The sequence below is a fragment of the Apteryx rowi genome, unplaced genomic scaffold, assembly GCF_003343035.1.
Source record: "Apteryx rowi isolate R43461 unplaced genomic scaffold, aptRow1 scaffold_145, whole genome shotgun sequence".
Classification (NCBI taxonomy): domain Eukaryota; kingdom Metazoa; phylum Chordata; class Aves; order Apterygiformes; family Apterygidae; genus Apteryx; species Apteryx rowi.
Window position 1 is genome coordinate 655,247 of NW_020447697.1, and position 24,222 is coordinate 679,468.

Here is a 24,222-nt window from a genome sequence, read left to right on the forward strand (position 1 = left end):
TCTTAATAGTGGCAATGCAGATTAAGGGACCATTGAAGGGCGCGTTGATACGGATTTACAGAAACTGGCTCTTTGAATATATGTGGAGATAAAATGCAGTTAAGTTGCTTCTGAATATAGATTTTGCGTGCAGTGCTTGAAGTGCTGCTGTCTTGCATTTCCTCTTACGCCCCTATGTTGCTGCAGTTAAAGTCCGGTAAGTCCACAACAGAGCCTGAAATTGCTGGAAGTCACATTATTAAAGCGTGAAAACACAAAGTAGTTGGAGGAAACCGTTGGACTGTGAAATAGGTGGATGCTCCATAAAGGAGCCTAGATAAGGTAATCAACAGGCATGTTACAGAAAGCCATGTTCGGTGCTTCAAAAAGGTGTTACTTTGGCTATTACTTCCTCTGGTAGCTTATAGTTAACACCTTAGACAAAATTGTAATATGCCACCTGCTTGCAGTTCTAATACTTCCACAAGATATGAAAAAAAAGTCACAAGACATGACAATTCTGCTCATCATTTGACAGACCACTCTTTCGCTGAGAAAAATAAAGGTGAAAGCTGCGTCTCTCAGGTGCCCTTGTTGAAGACCACTCTCAAAATCTTGGCCTCAGTCTGTGCTTCCTTTGTTTCTAAAAAAAAAAAAAAAAATTGGGTTAATCTTTTTTTTTTTAATCTCGCAGAGATATTATGAAACTAAATTAAAAGCTTTTGAGGCAACTGGATAGCGTAGCGATGAATGCCATAGCTTTGAGCTCATAAGGAAATTAAATGTTTCTCATTCTCTGCGTGGTTTGGCTGGCATGAAATAAAGAGGACGTGGGGCCATGTGGGGAGTTAACGAGAGAGAAATATTGAATAATCGTGTCATTTTACCAAATCTGATCTGCCCTGTGGGTGGGTGTTGTGTGGTTTTTAAGAGAGCGCATGAGAAAGGCAAGTCAGGGTACATACATAAAACCTCTTTTTCTTTGGCCACAGCATTTTATTGTGGTGGTTTTGGGAAAGGCTGGCAATGTAGATGATTTGTAAATTTACATGCTCTTTTCTGTTGCAAACCCCTGTTTTCAGTTGTTCATAACACTGTCAAACTGCAGTTTTGGGGGGGTGGGGGGACAGAAATTTCCATTGCTTCATTGCTGCTGGATATTGTTTATAAGTTAACTTTCTTCTTAGAAATGGTAGCTCAAAAAAATCCCAGCGTGTTTCCCTTGCCCTTTCTCCTGAAGACTTTGTTTCCCTGGGTGTTCATCAGCAAAGAAAACGCATGCTGTTCTTCGGGAAGCGTCGTCGCTTCTGATGGCTTGCAAGCGAGAAGAGAATCAGCTTTTTGGGGGAGGAGGCTGGGTTTGGGGGCTGCTGAGGGGGAGTGGATGGAGGAGAGGGAGCTGAGGGCACTGGGCATTTAAAACAGCGGAATAAGGAAACATTAAAAACTGAGAATAGGCACTGGGAAATGAGAGGAGAAAAAGGAGACGCTTGACAGGGAATTGCCATTCTTTAAATGGTGGTGCTCACGGGGGTGAGAGAACTGGGGATAAAGACGACTGGGAGATGGAATTAGGAGAAAAATGGGAAAGAAGGAGCAGGCGGACTGAGGAGCCCCAGCAGGAAGACCGGAAACTGTTGTGTGTTGGTGCAAGGACTAAGAGTGGTGAGGGTGGCTGAATGCAGAAATCTTAAGGAAAAAGGAAGGTGACTTAAGGTCGTAATACCCATACATTCTGGTAATTACCTTACTTTCCCCAATTCTGTTCTTTTTTGAGGATTTTTTTGAGTGCTTGGACTTTCAATGTTCAATGTTTGTTTTATGTACACTTGTTTTTTCCTTGTTTGATATGGATCAGCATTCAAAATGCTGTTTCTGACCCGAGTGGCTTCCGTCCCATGTGCAGAGTAAGTTTGTCAGTTGTGTCTGTACTTGGAAAGAAGGTGGAGAAAATGAGTTTCAGATCCAGAATTCTTCAGTTAAATTCATACTTCTGTTAACAGGAGTAGCAGCCAAAGGCACGTTATGGCTGGTTGTGGAGTTCCACTTTTGTGTCTTTGGATCTAGCCGCTGTCGTGTCTAGTTCTTGACTTAAAGCTTTGCATCAAATATTTTTTAAGACATATTGGTTAAACTGTCTCTTAAAGAACTGTAATATAAAGCATTTTGGGGGACCAAAAGGCAGTCAGAATCCACAAATGTATTGACAGAAACATGGAGTTTTCTGCAGAAATGTCCTGAGATCAGTGTGCGATGTTCAGGAATTTGATGGTGGGTGGGTGGTAGTGTGGTGGTTTGTTTCTGTGTTTTTGTTTTGTTTTAAATCATGTCATATTGGAGATCAAGAGAGAGAACTTTGCTCCTATGTGCAAAGCTAGGGCTAGGCAAACACTTTCATTCCAGTACTTGCAGAAAAATGCTATCTTGATTAGTCAAAATGATTGTCAATTTTTTGTGCAAATAGGAACTTCAGGTAAAGGGAAGAATGAGAGAAGGGAGGAACTTCCATCTTGAAACAGAAATAGAAATAAAGAAAAATGTGGAATTCCCAATTGTAAACTTTCATTTTATTAAAAGTCATTTTGTTTGAAGCAATATATATATTTTTGTTTTTTTGAAATCCAACTTGGCTACTCTATTGAAAAAAGATGCATTAGCCTATCTTGGTGATTTATGTGTGTGCATTTGGAATTCAACCTGCATGGATTTTGGGTTTCTTTTTTTTTTTTTTTTTTTTTTTTTTTTTTAGCCCTGGTTCTTTAATTTAAATTTAAGCTAATTTGGGGATTGTGAGTGGTGAGATTAGTTAGAGGCCAGCAGCTCTCAGGTGTGCGTGGGAGCAGTTTAAACTCGGTAGCGCCTGAACTGTTAGCGATCATATCTGATTGTGATTTCAGCCCGGCTTAATATTTGCCAAACTGAAAGGCCCTGTGGATCGGAAACTCTCTTGTGAGCTGTTCGGTCCTGCCTGCAGTGAGAATGGGGACTTGCCGGAAGATCACGCAGAAAACACGCAGTCCCACTTCAACCATTTGATTTTAATTCTTCGTCCCCACGTAAGCAAGACCCTATATTCCCAGGCAGGTACCTCCGGGAGGCAAGTCGGATCATCTGAGTTAGATACCTGAGAGATTAAACACTGCAACTAACTGTGTCTCTTAAAAACTCCCTCCCACCCCCAAAATAGATGGTTCTTATATAATAAATTTGGAGCTTTTGTTTCAATAAAAAATTTAATCCTTAGCTGCTTCATATTTATCTACAGTAAATCTCAGTTTTCCTACAGATGTTTCTGTGTGCAGTTGGAACATAATTGGCTGGGGCTATACAGAATGCTAAAATAAAATATCTGCCAGTGTTTTTTCCATGGGCAATGAAATACATTATTTAATTTCTTCCTTAGAAGTGGTATTTACAGGGTGTGCAGAACAGAAGTCTTGGTTCTCTGCTACTAGTAATCCTCGCTTTCCTGGCAAAGCAACGTGGGACCATGTTAATGGTTAGAACTTGAGGTCACTGGCACTGCAGCGGGCTGCACTGCCTGCCTCCCATGGTAAAATGCAGTGTCTGCATAGGAAGGGGCTGTCTTGACTTTTTTTTTTTTTTTTTTTTAAGAAAGGGGAGAAATATTTAATCTAAATGTTAATTACTGTTTTAAAAAAAAAAGTTTGCCTTTGCTGTTAATTTTAAAATAGTCTGTTGCATCAACTTTATTCAGACAGCTAGCTAAAACATAGCAACATTCTGCAGTGGTTCTCGTACAGAGCATATGCTTAAAAGCGGCACAGCATTGGGTATAGAAGATTTTTCCAATCGCCCATCTATGACTGCTACACTTCTGAGGTTTGTTCGCTTATATTAAAACAAGAATTGATGAGGAAAAAAATTCTCCTCTATTATTAAGTGCTTGGGGAGGAAGCGCCTTTGTCTCAGCTGGTGCCGAACAAATAACTATTCTGCTCAACGCTACAAAAGCCAATTACAGCCACCATGGTGATAGAGACTGTGTGGGGAGAGTTAACACTTCAGCTGTTTTCTCCTCTTTTTCTAATAAAGATCTGTGTTAATTTGTTTTTTCTTTGTAATTTGCTTCCTATAATTAAACTGTTCCTCTTGCCTAGCATGAAAATGAATAGTGCTAACCTGAGACTAGTATTCCTGAGCCTTTCAGATTTTAAATCAACTGGCTGTAAATCACTTTTTTTGATAGCAAGAAGATGATCTATTGTTTGAGTTTATATGCTAAGACACATGGAAAACTTTATTGAATATAACATAGTGAAATAGCACTTCAAGAATAATTTGGAAAACTGTATTTAGGCAACTTCATCTCTTCCATCTTGTTAGTTCAACTTGGCTGTAATTAGAATGTAATATAAATTTATTATAAAACATTTTGGAGCGATTTAAAGTGAACATGGCCTTGTATGGAAACTCCCTCAACAGTGTTTTTCATCTAGTATGCTGTTGTTTTAAACACGGAGATAAACTTGATCAATTGTCCATGATTCTTCATGTTTACATTTGTGTTATGCGTGCTAATGACTGAATTTATATTTGTGAAGGTTTGCTCCTTGTGAAGATCGCTTTGAAACTGCCAGAAATCTGTTTAAGTAGAAAGTAATATGGCAATACAAAATAGTACGGCATGAATCCAAATATGTACAAAGCAAGCCAGGCCGTGAGCGAGTTAGCTGGGAAAGATTAGGTTTTACCAGTCTTGATACTGCTGGCTTGAGAATCTGAGACCTTTTCAGAGCTAGGATAGAAAAGCAGTACGTAGAAAACTACGTTTAATTAACATCGGTAGGGTAAAATGCGGACAAAACATATGAGAGCTTTCTTTAATTAAAAGAAACTTTTTTGTGTCTTAGAAAACAGAGTCATGTTGTAAGGACTTTTTTCTTTTTGTTTTGTTTTTTAGGCACTCGGGAAGTTATCCTGCAGTTCAGTGTTAAGACTGAGCTTTGGAAAAGAGATGGGAAGTAGAATGCCCTACCTTCACGTGGAATGCACTTTATAATGGTGAGCCTAGGGAGTTTAAATACAGCCATGTAACTTATGAATCCAAGTTGAGAGGATGAGGGTATATGAAGGCCCTCACACTTGGCTTTTGTTGACCAAATGTACTATTGCAGGCAAGAACTTAAATACGTAGATGGATGACTGCAGCACTTCTTTGCAGGCATGCTTGGTGGTGGCAAGATAGCATTCAAAAATTCAACATGACATTTTTCTGTAAGATAAAATCAGTTTGCTTTTAGTGTTCAGAGAATGTATTTAAAATAGCATTGCAAATGTATTTTTTGAGGAAAAAGAATTCAGATTTTCTTTTTGTTGATATATTTGTCTAATATTCAATAAAACAATGCATATTGGTTTTACCTGCGGTGTTTTAGAACTGCTTTGTTGTCTTTTTATGGCATCTTATTACAAAAAGTTATCCTGCATGAAAATGTGTGTGTTTTTTAATGAAGATAGGTATGTAAACTATCCACGAAGTATGCAAATCAGAGTGGTTGGTATTCATAGAAACGTAGCAGAAACATCCTCGAAAGGTGGATTGGAAAACAGAAAGTACCTGCGTACATGGAAAGAAACAAATAATTAAAATGTCTCAACACTGCACTTTATATAAGTTTTCAGTTCAAACTGTGTGTACTTGTTAGCTAATCTGCACTTTTTTTCCCCATAATTGCAGGGGGATGCTTATCTCTGCTTCCATGTTGGACTTTAACCGTGGGAGTTCAATACGTCTCAGCAATTGCTGTCTTTCCTTAGCACTTTAGCTAGAAACGAAGTAAAGCAATGAGGAGATTTGTTTACTGCAAGGTGGTTCTAGCCACTTCTCTCATGTGGGTGCTTGTGGACGTCTTTTTGCTTCTGTACTTCAGCGAATGTAATAAATGTGATGACAAGAAAGAGAGGTCTCTGCTGCCGGCTCTGAGGGGTAAGTGCCAAGTCTAAGCTGTCTTTGAAGGCCAAAGACTTGTTGGAAGTATTTGGCCTCATGCATGTTTTTCTATGCTTTCTGAATCATTTTTCTGATTCAAACAGACAAAATACCAGATTCTGAAATACTTCTTTTCTGTATTGTTGTAATTTCTGAATTAGTTTCAGTTATCCTAGTGTTTGACCTTTGCCATAATGAAGTCTGAGTTTTGCATGTGTACTGTCAGCAAAACTAATACAGGTCTCTGATGTGTGGAAGAGAAAACCAGAGCAACTATAATAAGAGCATGCTTTTTTTTTTTTTTTGGTTAATGATGTCGCTTGACCCACCATTGACGCTTTATGCTTCTTTACCTTTGTGAAAGAGACTTAATTGGAAGCTTACTTTTAAACTCTTAACTCTTGCTGAATCAAAACTTTCTTTTAAAAGATACTTTGGTTCCTTCTGCCGTATGAAAACGTTAGGATGACGTCTCCAATGCAGATGGAGCAGAGAGTGGCTGGTCTCACTCCAGATATTTTTAGCAATGCAATTTACTACAGGGAGCGTTCATGAAAACGGAGCCTTGACAGAAGCAACCAGTTTTCAACTTGTAATTGTAAATTTCCAGAGCAGGCGTTCGCAGGACAGATGGTGTGCTTCTGCGCATCCAAAAGAAATGACATAAGTACTGATTAGGTCTTGTTATAAACTGGGTAATAACCTACGGAAACTAGAATTTTGATTCCTGAATACTGTTAAGACTATCAGCCTATGGAAAATTCCACTTGGAAGGAGGAGAAGAAATTTGTGAAATATTTATTTATTGATTTATTTTCTTGTTGTAAATTAATGTGCTATCCTGCAGGAGTTCAGGCTCAGCATATGGAGAAAGAAAGGTAGTTTGAATCTCTAATAGGACTGGAACAAGACTAATAAGTAGTGCAACTGATTTTGTAATGTACTTACTGTTGGCAAAAGACAAAAAGTGTCTCTGAGTCTATTACTCTTATCATAAATGCATGTATATGTTGAAGCACTGATCCTCAGTGTTGTTCACAGATTAAGTCATTGCCATCCTTCTAAAAGAGCTGTGGGGATATGGTTCGGTTGAGTTGATAACTGTAATAATTTGAAATGAATATACTATGAAATGATTCATTTGTCATATGGCAGTCCTTATCAAAATGTATTAGGAAGATATCACTTTGACCTTCCGAACATGCAAATAGCTAAGCAATGTAAATTTTGTATTTGTTGCTGTTCAGTTGTATTTCCAAAACATTAGGGTATTGTTTATTATCACTGTTTTTCTGTGTAATAGAAATATTGAATTTTAAAACAAATATTAGATAGGAATCTGGCATATCATGAATAAAATGACCCAATTTATCTCTTTTCAGCTGCAGAAAAGCGATCATAGATTATTTTTGAAGCATGCACTGGAATTTTTTTATAACCAATTACATTCTGTGAAACATTTTTAGCGGGCTGCACTTTTTGCTATTTAATAGGATAATTTGTAGAGGAAAGAATAAAATATTAGAATGGTAAATTTTATTTGAACATTAACATCTTCTGGAAGTCAGTCTAGATTTAAACAAAGATTAATACTCCTCCCCTACTCCACCCTTGGATTTATTTGAAAACGTCTAGAACTGACAAGTATGAATTTGCCTTTTTGATGCTTTTCTTGTCTAGGCCATGAAAATAAGCAAAATATTATGTAATACAGGACTCTTATTTTGAATTGCTCTGCATTTGGCTACTTGAGTGGGTTTTTTTTAAACATTTAATTCATTGAATTCCATGTTCTGTGTTAGAATTTCTGTGCAGAAAATTCATCTCTTCACTAGGACTTTAGCATTTAAAAGCTGTTTGCCCTCAGTTTTGAGAATGAAGTTATATTGAATATATAATTTTATTTCTACTTGAAAGCCTGGTAAATGCTGTATTAAGGCTGTTACTATGCATATTTTACTCTTATCCCAGACAAATTATTGATTATAATATGTTTTGCAAAATTATTAAAGTGATATGCATTATGTGGGGACACCAACACAAGTTTATTGGAAATTCATTACATGTTTCTTTTTGTGAGATTACTGAAATTCTAGTAAGCCTGGTAAGAACACACCGAGAAATAGCAGAATTCATCTATTTTATCCTTATATTTTTGACCAATTTAAAAAGAAAAACAAAACAAAAAAAAGCCAATTCTGTGGAGTATAAAACCGTGTCCTTCACTGATACCTTTATTCCATTTAGTGACATACTGAGTTAAATTAGAATAATTTAAGTAATCTGTAATCATCTGGTTTCTAAACAGGTATGATAGGATCTGTTAATGTAACATTTTCATTTAAAAGCTTTTGGTTTTAGGAGAACATTGGTTAGCAGATGAGGACAGTTAACTCACTGAACAAGGACTTGTGTAAATAATTGCAGCAAAACCATTTTTTCTCATTGGCAGTCGTAATTAAAGGTTCAGAAACTTTGCTTGAAGTTTGTGGGGTTTTGTGTTAGTATGTCTACATGCTTGAAGTAATAATATGGTCATTTCTGTATAAATGTGTTATATTCCAGTCCACTAAATTCATAGGAATTTTTTCTGACTTGTAAGTGGGTTTATTCAATACCCTAAATATTTGTAGCTAGAGTAGATGGTGATATTTATTGCTGTGTCAGCATGCATATTTTGAAATAAAAAATTCCAGAATACTGTAATCTTCTGTTTTGTTATGGAGACCCAGCAAAATTTCTTCATTTAGTTCTGCTGAAATTGTGTGTGTTCTGGTGGAGTAATTAGAAACGTTTTCTTAAACTTCTGCGTGTCCCTGTGCTGCAGGCTACTAAAACCTCTTTACCCTAAGTGCCCCAAGCTATTATGATGGACGTAGCATATTACTGCTTTTTTTTGCTGTAAAGTACCTGCCTGGATACCATCGCCTTTAAATACTGTGTTTGTCAGTCTATGAATACCTCTGAGAATGCAGATTTGTAAATATAAAAAGCAACGTAAATACAGCATTTCCACAAGAATATTAAAAAGGTACAACAAGAATCAATATATTAATAGAAATTTAAATGGGATGGTAACCCAATATTTAAATCACTTAATCCATTACCTTGGTCATTAATTAGAGAGGGAAGACTTCAGCTTGTGTACAGTTTTGTGTTTAGACGTAAAAGAGGTAAACTTTCCATGCCTTTTTAGTCATAATAATTATTGTGTTGTAACTGATTTATAAAGATAACCTTACAGTAGGTGTCGAAATGTGAGCAGTGGTGGGCTACAGAAAGGAACACAACTGTCTGAAATTCCCCTCCGATGTCTCGCTGTACATCATTTAGTACACAAGTGACAAGCGTAAAAGCTGAGTGTTACAAAAATGAGCTGTTGCTGTGTTGGGTTAGTAATATTGCTTAACAACTTGCAAGTGTGATCCTAATCAAACTGGAGCTGGCGTTCGGTCAAGTCGTCTTTACTCGCATCTATTTTTGTGCCGCTAGTGGAAGAGTAACGCTTACTTCTTGAAGTTACTTTCTCCTTAGGAAGTAAGGAGCTCCCTGTGGCTGCCAGCACGGCAGAAATTGCCTACGTATCAGAATGAGCAAGAGCTGTAGCCCTCGCTGAGAGGTGTGGTGTGGGGTTGGTTTTGGTTAATGCTCCTGGGATTCACTTGCCGTTGTTTTTCCGAGGGTGATATAGGGGATACGTGCTTTTTAATGTTTTTCTTCTTACATGATTCATCCTCTGTAAAATGTTTAATGAATTACAGTACTCAGTTCCCTGTCCTCTCTATAGAGTGAGCAAAGCTCACGACTACTGTATCTCATCAGGACATGCCTCTTCACTCAGATTCCTTTGCGGAAGTCGCATTCTGGCCATGGTATTGCAGGTTTTCCTGAGCTGGAAAAGCAGAGTGGAGATACTCTGGAAGACTTGTGAAAGCCTTGAAATCGTCATTACTGTATTTATTTTATCTTCCTACTTCTCCAGATTCCTCTGCCCTATGGAAGGTAATTTAGGGTAGGTCTCACCATGCCTAAATCATCTCGGAGGAGTTGTAAGCGAGATAAAGGTATTATGTAGAACATCAGGTTAGGTAGAAGCTGGGTCTGGCTTCTTTCCAAACTGAAGCAGAAAGAGCCAACATATTGTGTACCAGATAAGAGGACTGGGCAATGCTTAGCAGCGCTTCTGCTAGGAGAGAGCAGCCTGGGCAGGGGGGTCCCAGAAGTGTGTCCCAACGTGCACATGAGGGTCCTTCTCTCTTTTCCTTCCTGTCTGTGTGGCTCTTCCTACAAAGGCAGGAGCCACAGCTGACTTGCAGATCTAAAACATCCAGAGCCAAGCTGCACCAGTGAGGAGTTTGCCTGCCCAGGGCTTTGAAGGGAAGAAGAAGTTGGCAAGTCCAAAAACCCACCAAACAACAAACACATATGTTGTTTACCCTGTAGGGGGTGTGTGTGTGTGCGCACGAGGACTTCAGAAACATGGCTTAGAGTAAACTGATGGGAGGTGTGGCACAGTCTTCACTTAGTTTCTGAAGTTTGTAAGTATTCAAGACGTTCTGTATTGCCTCTTGAAAACCTCTTACTGCAAAGTCTGTCATCGGGCCCCTGAGCCAAGCATGGATTCAGAATCACATGGGAGAAGATAGTGCTTGATTTGTCAGATGTTCTGGCTCAGCCTCGGACTCTTCTGTTCCATGCTGATACAGTATGTATTTCTTGTTTTGCTTCCAGCTAAGAGCTGTAGAACTCTGTCGCATTCGGTGCTAGTATTAATGATGATTCTGCTTCAAATATATTTTAAGAACAGCTCTGCTTCTTTGAGAAGTTGGTTCTCAGGGCCTGGGGGGGCAGAGAAGAGAAGAAATGTATCTGGTCTTATTTAAGACTGTGGGAGTGAATAGGTGAAATAATAGAGATAAGTGGAGAGGTAGCTGGCCCGAGGAAGCGATTGCAAATGCAATCTTTCTTATGCTGTGAACTAATCCTATTCAATCTGTTATTCCTGGCAGATGACTCTCCTGAAACATGCAATACATGCAGCCGACAGGACAGAATGCTTTCAGGTCTGCTTGAAGAAGTAGTCTTATTTATATTTAAAACAAAAGTCCTTTTTCTACACAGTCTAAAAGTCAGTTCACTCGGCAAGATGAGCTTACAACCAAGGAAATGCGGTTTAAGTCACGTTGGAACACCAAGTTAAGTCACAAGATTAAAAGAGATCTTATAAAGAAGGTATATGTAAGAACTGGAGCTATGGTCCTTTTATTTCAAAAGTGGCTTGAGCTTCCTCTTTACTGTTTCCTTTTTCTTCCAGCTATTGAACATAATGAAGGCTTGAAGAGCAGGCTATAAGGTTTATAAATAGTTTCTTACTGACTCTGAGTCTTGTTCTCAGATACCATTTAAATTTAATTGGCATCTTCTCTCAGAGCACACAAAATTCTAAACACGGAGCCTCTTTGGAACAAAGATTTAGTGCATAATTTTAGAAAGCTGAGTGAAGGGTTTAACATCTTGAAACAAATTCGCAAACGGTGTGTATTACTGAAGTTGTAGATGTTTGCGTTAAAGACATACATCATAATAAAGCCAGCTGCCACCGAGGACATCTTAATGTGTCCAACAAGATGGTGTGAACAGCGCAAGGCCAGCACTTCTTGGAAGAACAAATCAGTGTCTGTAGGTGCCCTGTGAGGGTCTCGTTACTGTAGCATAGCAGTTTGTTCCAGTAGACCATGCTTCTCATTGCTGTTCTGGCATCGTGCAGGCAGGAATGTGCATTACTGTCCAATAAATTCTCCCTGGTAGACCTTTCTCTTTTTGTTTAAAAACCTAATGACCATTTCTAAGCCAGCAGGCAATTTGGCAGCCTGGCATCTTCTCAGTTAAGCTTTGCTTTCATTTTCCACAAATTAGAGTAGTTCTGAACACCCAAAAGGCCTGTTTGAAGGCTACTGCAGACTCCACCTTGTTACAGCAATGTCCATGAGACCAAATTGAAACCATCAGGTGCTGTAAAATGACCAAAAGTTCACCAGTGGTTGCAACCAGGGATCCTGCTGAAGTGCTCGAGTGAGGTTCAAGTTGTGTGTAGAGAGCACAAGTGATACATGTCAGCAAAGCATTAGTAGCCAGAGGTTCAGCTTCTCTTGTTAAGTTACTATTGATAGGTGTAGGCAGGAGCATCAATTCTGAGAAACACCAAGACCTCGTATCTTCTGAGATCTGTTTGGCTACTACATGGTCTCCTATGTGTAACCTCTCAGATATTGTTAAAGAATCAAATCAAACCCCTTCAAGTTTCCCTTCAACCCTACGTGAGTAAAAGGACTCTTCTCCCCCTGCTACGTCAGGAGGATCTTTTGTTTTCTGTGTCTAGCGCGGTCACTAAGAGAGGGGGAATGTTAATTCCCATCTAGGAATCTCGATCTCGGGAGGAACACATCCTGGAGTCAGAAGGCTTTGGGGGAGTTGTTTTTTCCTTGATTCATGGTCAAGGAATTTGAAACAGATGTTTTTCTGCAGTAATGTCCTTTTCTAACTTTAGTTTTAAATTCAGAATTCTTAGTTAAATTTGGTATTTTCAGTTTCAAAAGCTGTCTTTGTAGACAGTTTTCTGCCCAGACTGAGTAAAAAAAAACGTGGTGAGCTTGGCGAAATAGAAGTACTGCTCTCTAAACAATAAAATGAGGAACATGTGCAGTGATTGAAATAGTAATTGTAAAGAAAAAGTGATTACTTAATAAATGAGTGCATGTGAATAATGAGATGAAATTGTGATTTTGAATGCTTGTCTTCGCAACACGAATAATGTTCTTAATGTAGCTTTAGAATGTGAATATATGCTTTGGCTTTTCATAAAGCAGTGACAAATCTTTAATATTATGACTTCTGTATCTAATATATTTATGCAGATACATTTTTGTTTCAGTATTAACTACATCTTAAGTACTAAAAGAAGGGGAATTGTCATAAAATTGTTAGAAATTATTAAAATGCTATTTTGAAAGTATAAGAGGAAGGTTCATTTATTCAAATCTTATAACGCGTTTCTGCTCTTAAAGAGTAAAGGACTGTATTGTGATCCTGCAAAGCAAGTGAAGCATTTATTTATTTATTTATTACAGCATTTGGATGCTGTAATAAAAGTTCGGGGTTATGACCAAGTTTAAAAAATAAGGCATTCACTTTGGTAGTTTCCATAGAAACACGTTTATCTGTCAGATTACTGTATGCATTGGACTGTCTGCAGTAACAATGGTAGCAGGTATTTTTAGTAGCATACCATAAAGATTTAACAGATAGATGGATGAATATGTACATTGCACTGAAATCTTGTCACAAACTTGCTGACAAATAAAATTTGAGGTGTTGATTTGGACATTGCGACAACACACCAAGTTTATTTGTAGGTTTTCATCACACAGTTCAAGAAAATGCCTTTCTAAAGCTTGAGGGAAAACTGTAGCATAATAGACATCTTTTTCTGATTGCGCACTTTAAAAAAATAAATGGAAGCTGTATTACTGTATTCCTGAGAGATGTGGTACTTACTGATTTTTATAGACTCTTTCTAGAAAATGTTATGTTATCCAACACACTCTGGAATCCCATCATAGGGTGAATTGACAGATATTTCATATTATAAAGATTTAGTTCTATAATATACTGGTTTTTATTATTAAATATTTTAAATATTATAAAGATAATGTATTTTTAGCTTGGTTGACAGTAGATATTAAAATATTGGAAGATATCAGGAATACTTTCCACCTGTGGTAGCTGACAGAAGAATGACATATTCGTGATGTAATTGCAAATATGTTCTCCCTTACTGCCCCAAAGTTGGATAACTCTAGTGTACGTTGTAATAGGACTCTTTTTTTAAAGCTACGTAGAAATTTACAGCTGTCAGTCCCCAGATTTGATTATTTTTCGAACTGTGTAATTTTTCTGATACATTAAGAGTTTATATATATTTTTTTTCAGTTGATGTTTTATAAGTTGGTGTGAAAAGATTGCACAGGGAGAAGTCTACCTTGTGAGCTAGAGTTAAGAATAAAATACAGTTAATTTTACTTTACATTATAAATTTTTAAGTGGAAGGCTAAACTCCCTTTTGGGGATTTTTGTTTTTATTTTGCTTAGGGAATATTCCACGCTGTTTTGAAGTGTAAAACATGCCACACTGACAATACTATCTCTGATATCTAGATGCTTGCAAGTTGTCCCCATAAAGCCTCTTTAGACTTGCCCGTGTAGCAGAAGCCCTGGGTGTAAGAGTGGCTTAGCTCATCTAAATTTTACTGGTAGGTATCATTCAGCAGGTTGTACTGTTTGATATCCACTAGATTTATTTCACTGTTCTTTCTTAGTTTCGGTTAAGCCTTTCACGTTTAGGTTTCACTGCTTCGTCTTAGCACCAGACCTGTTTGTCAGGGTGGAGCCCATGGATGTAAATGGGATTGCAGCGTAGGCGTAGACGTGTGCCGTGCTAACTAGGGCTGCACACACTTAACAATTGCACATATCTTCCAGTAACAGCTTAAACTTTTATCTCTAATATTGTAAGATAAAAATAGATTCTGTGCAACTTGTTGACGATTTGTTTACTCTGATAGCTTGGTAAATGTTAGTGTTTTTAATGATGTAGGCATAATCAAAAATCTGAACTACAGAAACCTGTAAAAACCTAAAGGGAAGTGATCTTGCTGCTAGTTGAATATGTGAGAAAATAGATACTTAAGTGTGAAAGGCAGGAAAATGTATCATCATTACTTAAAACAGGTTCTCTGCACTTAACCATTTTTCTTCAAGAGGCAGCCGGTTTATGACGACTGTCTCGGGCCAGTGTTTGGGATTACAAGGTGTGTACACGTGCATGTGTGTAGTAGAGCAGTATTTTGATTTTCCATTAGATACAATACTTTTCTCAGTAACAGGTATTCTGATAGCAAGATACATAAGTTGTCTGAATTACAAGGCAGAAGAAAAAAGCCATTCTTTTAATGGAGAAGCTTTTCCAAGTTGTTCATACTAGGATTAACAGAAACCCCCTTTTTGATAAGATCAACTTTCCTTTGGCAATTGCAGAATATGCGCTTTTCAGCTGCTTTGTAGGTTTTTGTTTTCTTTTTTTAATGTTCAACAGATGAATCATAAGATTGCTTGAAATTATTTTCAGACACTAGCTTTTCTTTTTGCAAAGCACATGTCACACTTAGACCTACCTACTTGCAAAGTTTATTGACAACCAATACCTTAGGAGAAAATAGTTTAATGAAAACTAAAAAGTATTCATAAAAACCATGTGTACTTCTAGCATTGGAAGCTTTGATAATGGATATTGTCTAAAAATTATGACTCCTGTCGTGTTATTGAAGCCTCACATGCAGACTTGGAATGAGGCTTCATTGATTTCAGGAAAGCTCTGCAAATAGTGTCAGTGCACACAGGTCTCTTTGCAGGAATATTGAGCCTTAGAAGTGTGAAGCTCAAACTGCAGTCAGCCCTCTAAATCCAATTTTAAGTAATCCTTAAATTGTTCTGCAAATTATGCAATATATTTGAATCTGTGCTGTTTAAAACTTCAGTACGCAGAGTAGTTTTGGCTTGAGTGAGCCCTGGAAAAGTTTTAAGAAATAGAACAAAACACGAGAGAAATCGGAACTATTGCGAAAGAGCACAGAATGATAAGGTGATGCATCATGTTAGGTTGCCACATGTTGCAACTTTTATATTTTGCAAAGTAAGAGAAGTGTTTTTATGTTAGCTTTAAGCCACTACTTTTATGACTGAATTTTACAGAATTTTGGGGAAGATTCTGAAATAAATACTAATCAGATTTATCACTAAAAATAATTTTAATATGTGTTTCTTAGTACAGTATGGAATTTAATAATTAGAAATGTTGATGTTATCTACAGTAATGCCATGATTATTTGTATATCTGAGTGCCACACTTCGACTTTTTTTTTAGTAGGTATTGTGTTGCATTCATGTATGCTGTAATGGAAGTTTTTAGCTATAGACATTCTCAAGGGCCTTGATTGCCACATCTGACAAGCCAGAGTGAGCATTCATTTGCATAATAAAGACTGAAGAATTAGAGTGAAATTTATTCCAATGTCATCCTCCTTGTCCTTGGGATTCTAGTCTGCTTAAAAAAAATAAAAGCCTCTTACCATCCAGTTGACATGCTGAAAAATGTGTTAATATAAATGAGATTAAGAATAACATCTGGTATTTTGTGTCCTTTGTGATGTACCAACTGCTGGTAGCAGAAAGGTGTCATTTACCTTTAATATTTGGCTGAAGAAGGCATACAACTTAATAAGAACGGAACTAGCAGGCACTTCAGGATTAAGGTCTGTGGCATTGTAACAGTGCAATAACAGTAGTGAGAATTTCTGCATCAACATGGTATGATTTTTGACACCTCTAAATTGAGTTTTAGTCTAAATAATTAAAAGCTTGTCTCTAAATAATTCAAAGCTACTGACAATAGCTCATCTGAGCATGTGTAAAATTTACTGTCAAGTCTTGCATATTGACCTTTTTCCCGTGTTTCTTAAGTTATCTGGGACTTTTCTTTCATTATATCATGCCTTAAATCTAGCCAATGTTTTTATTTTATAGTTTTTTTTAATGTGAAACGCCAAAGTAATCTTTTTGCATTGTATTATATAGATTTATTGTTAGGGCTCTATTAAAATTTGAAGTAAATTGGAAACGGTAACTCCTGAACTGTTTAATCATGTGCTCCTATAATCCTGAGCTTATCTGCCCAACATCTTGTCCCGTTCTTTTTCTCCCTCCCTCTTTTATAAGAAACGATTTTGTTTGTTTCCGCAGGCTATGTTGGCCTGATCTCACCTAGTTCAGCTCCCTGTCTCCAGATATGCTTAAAATACTGTGAGTTCGCGTCTGCACTGGGCCTGTTTGAAGCGTGGTGGCAGGATTGAATCCTCTTGTCGGGAAGTCCGGTATTAGCTGTGACCGAAATAGCCCTGTCGTGCCACGAGTCTTCATTAATTACGCACTCCGTAGATGATCTGCATACAAAACATACGTAGTAGTGCTCAAATTTTAACCGTTTGGGCGGTAAGTAAGGGAGTGAGAGCTGGAAGGACGCTTAACCCCTCCGGAGAAGCCTTTTCGTGTATTGCGGAGTCTCTCTATTCGTGCACGAGTCGGTGTCGTCTGCTCTGCGCGTCTCCGTTGCTGCTGTCCCTGATGCTCACCGCAGAGACCTGGGCGCAGTCCTGCCCCGGAGTCCTCCCCTTCATCGAGGGAGGGCAGGGAGGCTTACGGAGATCTGACCTAGCAAATAAACCTGCTAAGAGAAGTTAAAATGTACATTTGGTGGATCAGTCTTTTCTTAAATGCACAGGCTAAGAAATGTAATTCGCTTGGTCAGTAAAGCTTTGTTTCTAGGCTAGGAATAAGAAGTATAATGTTGATCTCTAATTCACAACTTTATTCGCTTTTTTAAATAAGGCTTTGTCAATCAATAATTTTTTTTTTTTTTGTATTGCATATAAAGTTAACACTATATTAATGGATTACAAGGTATTGTATACATTCTCTTATCTAAGAAGGTCAATGCTGTCGTATTTTAAATATCTCTTTCACATGAAGCAGGAATTCCTAGAGAGCTGTTCACGTGGTGGCTGAAATTGGTGGTTACACGTTCCTGGAAAAATTTGGCGTGGTTGTTCAGTAATTTCCTTCTGTGTGTTTTACAGAGCCTGCTCTTATGTGTTAGATGATTTTAAATCTAGCTGTCTGGAAACTAAATGCAAAATGCCTCTTCGTACATTTTGAGAAGCTGCTGTTTAAATTAGTATAAAATATGACATATGATATGATGTGTGATACCATTAAATAATTAAGATGAAATTTATTGCCCAGTGTTTGAAAGGTAGAACTTCTGCTAGGTTTTCGTTTTAGTATGTGGTGGTTGTGGGTGTTTTGTTTTTTAGCTTAGTAGGATTTGGAGTATTCTCATTTTAGTGAATACAATTTGAGCGTTACAATTTGTGTTTTTTATAGTTTTATAGGCTTTTCTGTTCTATTAATTATTTTAATAGGGACACTGATAAAACACTTTGACAGATATCTTATACTTATGTACAGTTTAAACAGTATAAAAACCTCTATAGTGAATAATGCAAAGGCAACATCAGACTAATAGTGTTGCGGTTTTTTTAATGCATCATAACAAATAATAAGTTTTTTTTTTTTCTTTTTCTCCCCCCCCCCCCTTCCCAGTTTTTGGCAAAATAAATCAATTTTGTGCAGCGAATCCAGCTTGTCCAGGCTTTCCTAGAGCAAACTCTCAATGCAGGCCCTATCTCATGCAATACTTAGAAACGTGCTAGATGAAACGCGAGTTTGCCAGTATCACATAGGCATGTTCCTAAGCTTTGTGCAAGTTGAAATCTTCCGCTATTTAGGAGCATTAGGCCATTATCCTGCAGTCAGTTCTTTATGGATCAGTCCCGGTAAATCCAGCATCCTATTTGGGCCCAAGTGGAATTAACTGGGTTGCAAAGATTCTTGTGTGTGCAGGAGACCACACTGGTTTGAACAGGCTTGTCATGGGGGAATGCGTACGAATTGCTTTGCTCCTGTTATTTACTATTTTATTCTATCATGCTTTTATTTAGTTGACTCAACTCTTTTAATTAAATGTGCTAAATCATGCCTTGTGGAAGATAAATAAAATACTTGATGACTAGTGTGTCAGCTAATGTAGAGAAGCGCTGTGGCCTTACTATCCTAGAAGGATAATTTAGAGCTAGAATTATGATGCTCGGTTTGGCTTTAGCGATGGTGCGGAAACTCTAGCAAGGATATCTGGCTTCCCTGGCAATTTATCTGAGAGTCCTTTGAGGCAAAAGAACTGAGCTCGCGCGGTGAGCGGGAGCTGCCAGCTGCTGCCGGCTAATATTCAGCGAGGAGCCAGGTGCCCACTGCGAGGCGTCTTCTGAAGCCCTTTCGAAGTGGTTCCCGTTCTGCTCTGGGTCTGGGTATGTTGAACTGCCTGGTAGGTGAGGGCGAGGGACTTACAAGTGCGAAGTATTTAGAATATTTACGAGGAACAAGGAGTGCTTCTCGAGAACATATTTAAAGAGTGTAATGAATTAAGTTAACCCAGTTTATTTACAGTGGATGGCATGTCTTTGTGCAGTGATTTAAATGTTGCAGCAGAGATTGCTTTCTCTATATAATAGCAATTTTTCAAGGCACATAATTTAAAAATCTATGGGATGCTTCATCACAGGTTTGCCCACAGGGTTGCTTTTTCAATTTGGTATTTATCTTATGCTTTAATTTTATTTAAACACTTTTCACCCATGTAGCCTTTTTTTAATCTAAGGCCTTCAACTTCTCTATAACTTAACTTTCCTGGAATACCGCTGAGGTGGTGCTGCATCATCAGAAATGGTGAAACTGTGCTTTGTCCAAGCTTACACCGCGGAGCCGAGCCGGGCTGGGCACGAGCACCAGAGTCAAGGCTTGTGAAGTAGGTCTTGCCTTCGCTGAAGCCAACAAAAATGGGGCAGTGACAAACAGCGTTTCCAAAAGCTGTGGATTTCCATAATGTGAAACTGTATGTAATTATTCTAGTGAATTCAGTTATAAGTATCATAAGCAATTCCACTGAGAGAATTCTTCACTCCAAATTGTGCTCAATTACAGGAACAATATTCCTCATGTAATGTTGGTATCTGAATGCTGAATAAAACTTTAATCATAAAAGACTTTCTTCATTAAATGATAACAAAGCCATTTGTAATGAAAGAATTTGCCAGTCTTTCATGGTTTGGAAACAATTTAACCATGTTAAATTCTCTTATTTTAGACTTTCTGCAGTGGGAATTCCACTTATTTGCCACTCTATTGGAAATAGTAAGTTTAAATACAGTGTATTGGGGCCTTAGTGCTAACAGGTTCAAGAGTTGGTACCGCTTTTGCTAGTCTTAAAATTTAACCACATAAGATAGTCTAATTTTAAAATTAATAAAATGGTAGTTTTCCTTATTTTGCTACTCGGTGGAAATCATAATTTTAAGTAGAGCGTGCCGTGACTCTAGAACAGGAGGATTTAGCGGTTGGTACTAGTGTGTTGATAGCCTTGACCTGCTTTCTGTGACCGCTTGAGGAAGGCGGCTCGCGTGCTTCGTGGGGAGTTGGTCCCTTGCTTCATCCCGGCGTTACAAAGCGGTGGGAGCCGGGGCGGTTCTCCCATGCGGGACACGGATTGCGGGCTGGGATCCGTCAGTGCCCCCCTTCGCTGGGAGCCGGGGCTGAGGTCACCCTTTGGGCGCTTCAGCGTATGATGCATGGGTGTCTTCTTGGAGGAGGAATGTAAAAATAGCTGCGTTGAGCAAAAATGGTGAAGGAAGAGGTTTCTGTTTGCTTTTTTTTGTTGGTTTGGTTTGGTTTGGTTTTTTTTTTTGGTTTTGTTTTGGCTCCTCAAAAGCCCATTTCTGTTTTGAAGGTTAAAGATTTGTATTATTGATAAACGTTTCTCTTAAGCATTTCATTTAGTTTCCTCAAGGATACTGTAATTAAGGGCATTCATTATTTATGTATATGTATAATGCTGAGTGTGAAGTACTTTATATTTGCTCTATTTATATTTGCTTTATTTGCTATTTATTTGCTATTTATATTTGCTCTATAGATGAGTGGACAGTGAGGTGGATTGAGAACTGGCTGAATGGCAGAGCTCAGAGGGTTGTGATCAGTGGCACAGAGTCTAGTTGGAGGCCTGTAGATAGCGGTGTCCCCCAGGGGTCAGTACTGGGTCCAGTCTTGTTCAACTTCTTCATCAATGACCTGGATGAAGGCACAGAGTGCACCCTCAGCAAGTTTGCTGATGATACAAAACTGGGAGGAGTGGCCGATACGCCAGAGGGCTGTGCTGCCATTCAAAGAGACTTGGACAGGCTGGAGAGGTGGGCAGAGAGGAACCTCATGAAGTTCAACAAAGGGAAGTGCAGGGTCCTGCACCTGGGGAGGAATAACCCCATGCAGCAGTACAGGTTGGGGGTTGACCTGCTGGAAAGCAGCTCTGCTGAGAAGGACCTGGGAGTGCTGGTGGACACCAAGTTAAGCATGAGGCAGCCATGTGTCCTTGTGGCCAAGAAGGCCAATGGTATCCTGGGGTGCATCAGGAAGAGTGCTGCCAGCAGGTCGAGGGAGGTGATTCTCCCCCTCTCCTCAGCCCTGCTGAGGCCACATCTGCAGTACTGCGTCCAGTTCTGGGCTCCCCAGTACAGGAGGGATGTGGCACTGCTGGAGCAAGTCCAGCGAAGGGCTACAAAGATGATTAGGGGACTGGAGCATCTCTCTTATGAGGAAAGGCTGAGAGAGCTGGGCCTGTTTAGCCTGGAGAAGAGAAGGCTGAGAGGAGATCTTATCAACGTGTACAAGTATCTGAAGGGAGGGTGTCGAGAGGATGGGACCAGACTCTTTTCAGTGGTGCCGAGCGACAGGACGCGAGGCAACGGGCACAAACTGAAACACAGACGCTTCCATCTGAACATGAGGAAAAACTTTTTCACTGTGAGGGTGACAGAGCACTGGCACAGGTTGCCCAGAGAGGTGGTGGAGTCTCCTTCTCTGGAGATATTCAAAACGCGCCTGGATGCAATCCTGTGCAATGTGCTCTAGGTGACCCTGCTTGAGCAGGGGGGTTGGACTAGATGATCTCCAGAGGTCCCTTCCAACCTCAGTGATTCTGTGATTCTGTGATTTCAAGGGTGCTTTAGTTCTTTTGTTATAAGAATAAGTAATTGGGTTGTTCTGTTATGGATGATGATCTGAGATAAATTTTCCTTATACACACTACTGACATGGAAGGGAAAAGTGCTGGAGGCTTTTATTTACATCCAAAAAGAAAATAGAAGAATAGGTTTGTTTTGGGCTGGGCTTTTTGGTTTTCTTTGGTTTGGGGGGGTTGGGGTAGGTGGGTGTTTTTTTGTTGTTGTTGGTTTTTTGTTTTTTTTAAACTTTCTGTTGCCAGGAAGCTTGATTTTTACCTTGGAAGTATCACTTTCTTAGATGTTACTGGCTACTTTAATGCAGTTTTGAAGATGCTGGTATTAGAGGCAAGCGTTAATACTATGTCTACAATGGGGGTTTCTTAAACTGCCTTTTAATTATTGGTTATGTCATTTGTAATTAAATGGTTATGCTTGAAATAATTTTATTTTGGGGATGTTTGTGATGTTCTGCAAATATAAAAGTTGCTGTGACATTCTGAAGGTATACTTAAAAAAAAAAGAAAAAAAAAAAGAAAAAAAAAAGAAAAAAATTGCCAGAGCTATGAAGCACAAATTAGGTAGGTGAGACCTACAATACTAAACGCTGTTTAACTTGTGTAAAACTTAGAGTGTGATGAAAGAATAAGTCTTGGAGAAAAGAACTGCTTCAGGACAATAAATCATACATCTCAAATTCAGCTAATCAACTAAATCAAACTGGCCTTGGTTTATCACTCATTAGTACATGGTAAAAGGAGTAAAATTAATAATGAAAATGTACTGAAATTACTCATTCAGTAAGTGTCGTGAATGTGTATTCTTTCGGTTATTATCCTTTCTACTAGCATGGAAAACGAATCTTACAAAACCTCAAATGTAACATGAAACTTTGGTTGCAGATTCATTTAAAACCTAGCAGTTCGTTTCTGAAAGGGCGTCTGCTGCAGATCTCTCCTCTGTCTTTCATGGGGGACGTCTGGAACCATAGGGGAAGGGTAACCTGTTTGCTTTTTAAATTTTCAGAGAAATTAAATAGGTTGATTCATTACAATAATCCATCAGAATGAGCGTGTGTGTGAACATGTAGTTTGAGTAAATTATGCATTTCTGTTTGAAAGAAATTAAGTACCCCGGTTCGTATTTACATTCACTACTAAACATTTTCTCAGGAAGCTGAGGTAATATCTTGTTCGATGATAATTTTATGTCCTCCTCTCATTACTGATATGACCTAGTCTGTGCCTCATTTGGCATTATTGGCATATGTAATCCTGGGATGGTTTCTTTTGGATCATTTTGTACTTAAGCCCTGAAATATCTATTGAAACTCGTGCACATGGATGGTGGGTTTCCCGTGTGTATCTCATTTTAAGATATCTCTTACCGCGAATTTTCCTGAGATAATAAACGCTTAGAACAGAACTAAACCGCAGAGTCTAGTTGTGATAGCGCAAGTTTAAAAAATAATCTCTGTTGTTTTTAAAGAAGGTAGCGCTTTCAAAGCAGAAAGAATAACCTGAAGAATATTGCAATGTAGTTTAAAGCGTCCTGCATCACCCTAAGCAAGAGAAACAGCTTTCGGTGGGGCAGACAGAAACGTAGCGCGCTTCTTGTCGCTCCCTGCGGCAGCGCATGTGTCTTGTCCGTGGGCGAAGGCTGCTGTTCCGGGCGCTTCTCCGCGGTGCGGGACGGGCTCCCGCTGCGGCTGTGCCCCCTTGCCTGGCTCGGGGGAGGCGGCGTCGCCTTTCCTCTGCGTCGGGATGGCTCTTTGGGCCGGAAGCGGGGGGGAATGGGACCGAGCAGCTTGTGGGATCCTGACTGTTGCTCTGAGGACTGAGCGATGGGCCCACATGGCCGCTTACGTCAAGTAAGCTTTCACTTTTCCAATGCAAGCAAGAACAGAATTATTTTTTTAATCAATCCTTGAATCAAACCCTCTGCATAAAAAAAGCTTCTTTTTAGCTAAATCTTTTTCAAAAAATGCTTACGCTGAAAATTTGCTGCTGACTCCAGCTAACTGAAGCTCCACGGAGGACCTGCCTTGCGCCCAGGCAGCAGGAGGAGGGAGCCGCAGTCTCACAGCTGGATTCCTTCCTTGGGCCAGGATGAGCCGTGCCAGCTGTCTCCTGCAGCAACTTATTCCAGCAATTTATTATCCTGCTTTCAACAAGTTTCTTCTGTCATGTACACTGAGTCTTTTCTGCTGCGAAGAAGAAGCAAGATCGCTCTTTCTTTTGTTATTGATGATGGGCCTGGATAACCGATGCCCTTCTGCTATTTGCAGCATTCTCATGGCTGTTTGGAGACTGTAATGTCCTACCTTGGTATTGTCTTCTGTAGGCTCAACAACAACATTCGTCTGGCCTTGCATGATTGTTGCAGACCTCTAGTAATTCTGGTTGCTCTCTGCTTGCTTCTTCCCACCTGGTCGGTGTTCAAAGCGTGGTGCTTGATGCTGAACACGGTACTCCATCAGCGTCCTGGGCAGGATGGGGGATTACCTCCAGCGCT

The 24,222-nt window shown here is 39.0% G+C and overlaps 1 protein-coding gene across 2 annotated transcripts in view; it reads left to right on the plus strand.

The window, feature by feature from the left end:
- The first annotated feature begins 5,787 nt into the window (after positions 1-5,787).
- The window catches only part of GALNT13 (polypeptide N-acetylgalactosaminyltransferase 13), a 143,826-nt gene continuing 125,391 nt past the window's right edge, over positions 5,788-24,222 (plus strand). For both annotated transcript variants that reach the window (XM_026058298.1, XM_026058297.1), the window contains exon 1: positions 5,788-5,929. In XM_026058298.1, the coding sequence (XP_025914083.1) occupies positions 5,788-5,929 (142 nt within the window). The remainder of the gene's footprint in view (positions 5,930-24,222) is intronic.